Source organism: Egretta garzetta, unplaced genomic scaffold (genome assembly GCF_000687185.1).
Source record: "Egretta garzetta isolate BGI_Z169 unplaced genomic scaffold, ASM68718v1 scaffold75, whole genome shotgun sequence".
NCBI lineage: Eukaryota > Metazoa > Chordata > Aves > Pelecaniformes > Ardeidae > Egretta > Egretta garzetta.
The window spans coordinates 940,498-944,851 of record NW_009259589.1 but is presented as its reverse complement, the minus strand read 5'-3'; the positions used below and the strand labels follow the sequence as shown (position 1 = coordinate 944,851).

Sequence of the window (4,354 nt, the reverse complement as noted above, 5' to 3'; positions counted from 1 at the left end):
AAAGACCCTCTTTCAGCCCCAACATCATGAAAGTAATGTATTTCTGAACAGGAACACTTCCTGTAAAGTGTATCCAGTGCACTTGTTTGTAGGTGAAAGCCCCCCAGCAAAGCAGCTCCCAGGCAGAACTACTCATCACCTTTTCTTTCTCTACACTCACAGCTGAGGAATGCCAAGCACGAGAAATGGCAAGCTGGAGCAGATACACAAGCACTTTCTGATACTCCAGGGCCAACACTCAGAGGGAAGTTTCTTACCATGATCTCTTCATCGCGGTCTGGAGACAGCACTAGGGGTATGATAACCTGGTTTCGCAGTAGTGGGGTCTTCTCATGCTTTAGCACTTTATTCAGGGTGTTCAGCTGCCCTGAAAGCAATGCAAAGCTGTCCAGAACTGAAGGCCTGGGAAAGCAAATAAAGAGGACAGACCATGGAAAGGGATGCCACAGATGGATTCTTTTTCACTCAGATGGCTGAGAAGTGAGGAAATAACGCTATTACTCCTCAAGTCAGTCTACTCCACTCAGTAACAGTAAAACTGAGGGCTGAATGTGCAGCTGTGGACAAATCCCAGTCCCTATTGCAAATAGCTCAAATGCTGCAGATAGCTCAGGGCCCTTACAAGCAGTACCACTGGAAGTAGCAATTGTTTGGGATTTCAGTAACATACACAGAAACAATGCCTTCCTTATCACTAACTCTCCCAGTGCAATTCTAGAGCAAGGTCTGAGAAACAATTTAACTCCTAAGCAGCAAGCCAGGAGAGACAATATTTATAGCTTGGCTATCCAGACTGAGCAATAATGAAGCAAAATAACTGAAAATCTTGTCAAGGAGGTGCCCTTCAACTTGCTTTCTTTGGGGGATTCATCACCTCTCCTGTCTTCTGCAACATTAACTAAAATGCTAACTGCCTGTGAAGCTTTGCTGCGGTGGCAGACGCTGTCTAAGATACTGTATAGTTTATTAAGCTGTAGTTATAACATCTTTATGCTCCATCAAGAAGAGAATGCCACCTTGCAAGTCTCTCAAACTGTCTGGTAAAACATGCAGAACAAGAGTTCAGTTTATACCAGAGTCAGAAAAAGCCAGAAAGGTCAAGAAATGCAGAAAAAAACATTGCTCATTTTATAGTGTATGTGGGTCTCTAAGATATTTTGTCCAAGAAGCTTCCAGTCACTGCAGATGCAAGTCTAGTTCTCATAAAGTGTCTAGATTAAAAGGTGTTAGCATGACTGTATTACAATACAGCATGAAACCAATGGATTTCAGCTGGTTTTCTGGTGGAAGACGTGTAGTGGTTCCTCCAGCAGAAATGTGAAAAGCAAATTTAAACCCACTGACAACAGGCTAATGTGTTTTAATTATACTTTGTGGTTTTTTGAGCCGCGTCTGCAACAGCTTCAGCAGTGATTGACAGTGTCCCCAGCTCTGAGAGACACCTTACCAGGTGAGTCGGTCATACTCGTTCTCCAGCTTGTATATAAAACTGACCAAGGAGTTCTTCAGGTCGGCCACCTGACTGATGAGCGCCTCCAGGGTCAGCTCCAGCTGCTTCTCCTCTCTCTAAAAAAAAGGCAAGGAAGACAAGGGGTGAGGACAAAGCTTAACACTTTCCCAAGGTGTTGTGAATCCACACACATGCATCTATAGTCCAAGCTCTCCTACAGAGAGCCTCCTTTCCAGGGAAAGCAAATAGAGACTCTGGAGATAAAAATTCTATGGTTTCACACTGACCCCTTCCCTTTGGGTCAGAACACTTAGGCAAGAGACTTGTGCCTGAGACAAACTCGTGCCTAGCTGTCCTCTTTAGGATCTAGATGAGTGTAGTGAAGGCTTTATCACTTACATCTGCTTTTTACCACATCAGGCAAAGGCATCAAAGTTAGCTCATGCCACCTTTGTGAGCCATTTATGTTAACCCAGCTCAAAGCAGATTAGCGCTCCCTCAACCTTTTCTGACAGGAGATGTGGGCACAGTGATGTCTTCATCCAAAACAGCCCTTTGCAAAATGAATATCAGGTCCATGGCCTAAAGACTCCAGTTTCTGCCCTTCGCCTCATTCTTTATCTTCTTCCTGCCCAAGTGCCACTTCCAGCTGCTAAAGAAACTGGCAGCTCCTATTCTACTTGTGCCTTACTGGCTGTGGGAGCCCCTGCCGTGACAGAGACCTCACATACCAACACACGCACACATCACCTCCCGCCTGGATTACATGGTTTAAATAACCTTTTCCACTGACATCCCTGGGTGAGGGAGGATGGTGACAGACAGAGTGCCAGGACAGGGAATCTGTTGCCAAAGACACCAAGGCATATCCTTGACTCTTGCAAAAACCCTCTAGAATCTTATCTATTCTAACATTCATACTACAGTATTGCGCAAATTATAATTAAAGTCCCAGCCCTAATGAAGTGCTCATGTAAGTCGAGAACTGTACAATAATAATCCATGAGGAGGGTGGGACAAAACAATCAAACAATAGAAAGGGTGGGAAAGCAGATAGAGTGACTCAGGCTGTTGGCACGCTTGCTATCAGGTTTGTTGTTCTGTTTAAATACACTGGACCAGCATGAGCTTCACTGGCGAGATTATCAGGTATCTTCCATGTTCACAAGAACACAAAATTATTCTATTTTATTTATAGCCTGACAAGATGCTAAAGGCTTTTTTTAGTAATCACTGCTCAGACTTCACTTCACCACCTTAGAAGAAACAGCTGAGTCAACTTTGTTAAAATTTGATCCCTAGGCCACGGAGTGGATTCACGGAGCGGATTGCTGGGTGCTCCACCTCGAGATAAAAACACTCTCCTCCATCTTGTAATGGGACTAGTCAGTTCCTGTGCAATTAAGAAATGAGTCTACAACTGTTTGTGTGCACTGTGTTTGTGCAAGAAGAATAACTAATGCCTGTATTACAAGTTGGGCTGGTAGCCAGTGTTTTCCTGCAGGGGTGCCAGGCTTGTGCACCCACGACAATTCACCTGGCCCGTTGCCTGCGTTTATCCAAGAAGGCCTCAAGAGGATGAATGAAATCCCACTGCACACGCATTGCTCTTGCAGCAGCAGCGTGCTCCAAGCCGCCTTCCATGGTAGCCTCTCTCCAAAGCCATTAAGAGCTGGAAGCAGATGTAAGCACTGCAAAGCACGCACATAATAAGACTAACTGGCATTTCCAAGGAATGCTGTGCCTCTCACAGGCATATGCTATGTGCAAGCAGTGCTTTAAGGAGTTTGTTAGCAATACTAAAGTGCCCCGAGGTAGTAAAGATAGGGCTTATGGGAAGGGTTGCTGAAGGACCTCCTGATACGGAGCAACTGAGAGGTAAAGGTGAAATTCAGAGTAGGTAAATGTAAAGCAACGCACATGGCAAAACAAAGGGGAAAAAACCAAACAATCCTGACTTTCTGTACACAGTGACATTCTCTGAGCTGGTAATGTTATCACTCAGAAACAAGATCTCAGGATTACCCATGAAAACATCTGCCCGAGGCTCAAGAAGCAGCAAAGGAAGTAAAACCGATAATAGGATTTATTAAGAATGTGACAGAAAACTAAGCACCATTATATCATTGTATAAAAGCACGCATCATTTGCATCTCAAATATTATGCATGACTCCTGTCCCTCCAGCTGAAAAGGGATATAGCAGCAATATGATTAAAGGCATCAAGGATGATCAAGAATATTTATCAATTCCACAGATGCAGCAGTTAAAAACAGAAAAGAGACTGGTATGTGCAAGTGGCTGAAAGGAGGAGAGACAATATAACAAACCCTATAGACGAGGAATTGTAGGACAATCTATTTTAATTTTCTTTTCCAGTAGGACAACCAGGAGACTTGCATGAAGCCAGCAGGTAGCAGTTTCAAACAAACCAAAGGAGGTGGATCTTTACAGCCCGTTAACTTGTCATTAACCTCTGCAACGCTTTTCCATCGGACATTACGGATGCTAAACATTCACAGCGCTTCAAAAAGATCCTTCTTTCACCAATGAAAATTCATTTCAGGCTATTAAACACAAGGAATGCGCTAGCGAAAGTTTATGCAGAATGACATCAGGAATTTATTTTGCTCTCAACTTCTTTTGGGCATCGGCTTCTTGGCTAGCGGCCGAGCCAGGCTGCTGGACCTTTGGTTTGATGGCTGTGACCAAGGGCTGCAGCAAGGGCTGAGAGCACTGGGGTAGCGGTACAGACGCCCGCCCCGGGGCCCTGCGGCAGGAGGCGGCTGTTGCACGGGAGAGAGCTGCCCCGGCTGCTCGAGGGCGAGCTCGTCTCCCACCGGCTGCTTCACAGCCCGGGCCGGGCTTGGGCCCCGGGGAGCAGATGGGCCGAGGACGGGCAGG

At 45.5% G+C, this 4,354-nt stretch overlaps 2 protein-coding genes across 2 annotated transcripts in view; one reads left to right on the top strand and one right to left on the bottom strand.

The window, feature by feature from the left end:
* The window catches only part of MED8 (mediator complex subunit 8), a 7,980-nt gene extending 5,951 nt beyond the window's left edge, over positions 1 to 2,029 (bottom strand). The window contains exons 1-3 of the mRNA XM_009637982.2: positions 1,964 to 2,029; positions 1,448 to 1,566; positions 258 to 402 (exon numbers count right to left, since the gene is read on the bottom strand). Of these exons, the coding sequence (XP_009636277.2) occupies positions 258 to 402; positions 1,448 to 1,566; positions 1,964 to 2,029 (330 nt within the window). The remainder of the gene's footprint in view (positions 1 to 257; positions 403 to 1,447; positions 1,567 to 1,963) is intronic.
* A 1,630-nt stretch (positions 2,030 to 3,659) lies between these two features.
* SZT2 (SZT2 subunit of KICSTOR complex) overlaps positions 3,660 to 4,354 on the top strand; it is a 62,036-nt gene continuing 61,341 nt past the window's right edge. The window contains exon 1 of the mRNA XM_035893547.1: positions 3,660 to 3,737. Within this exon, the coding sequence (XP_035749440.1) occupies positions 3,660 to 3,737 (78 nt within the window). The remainder of the gene's footprint in view (positions 3,738 to 4,354) is intronic.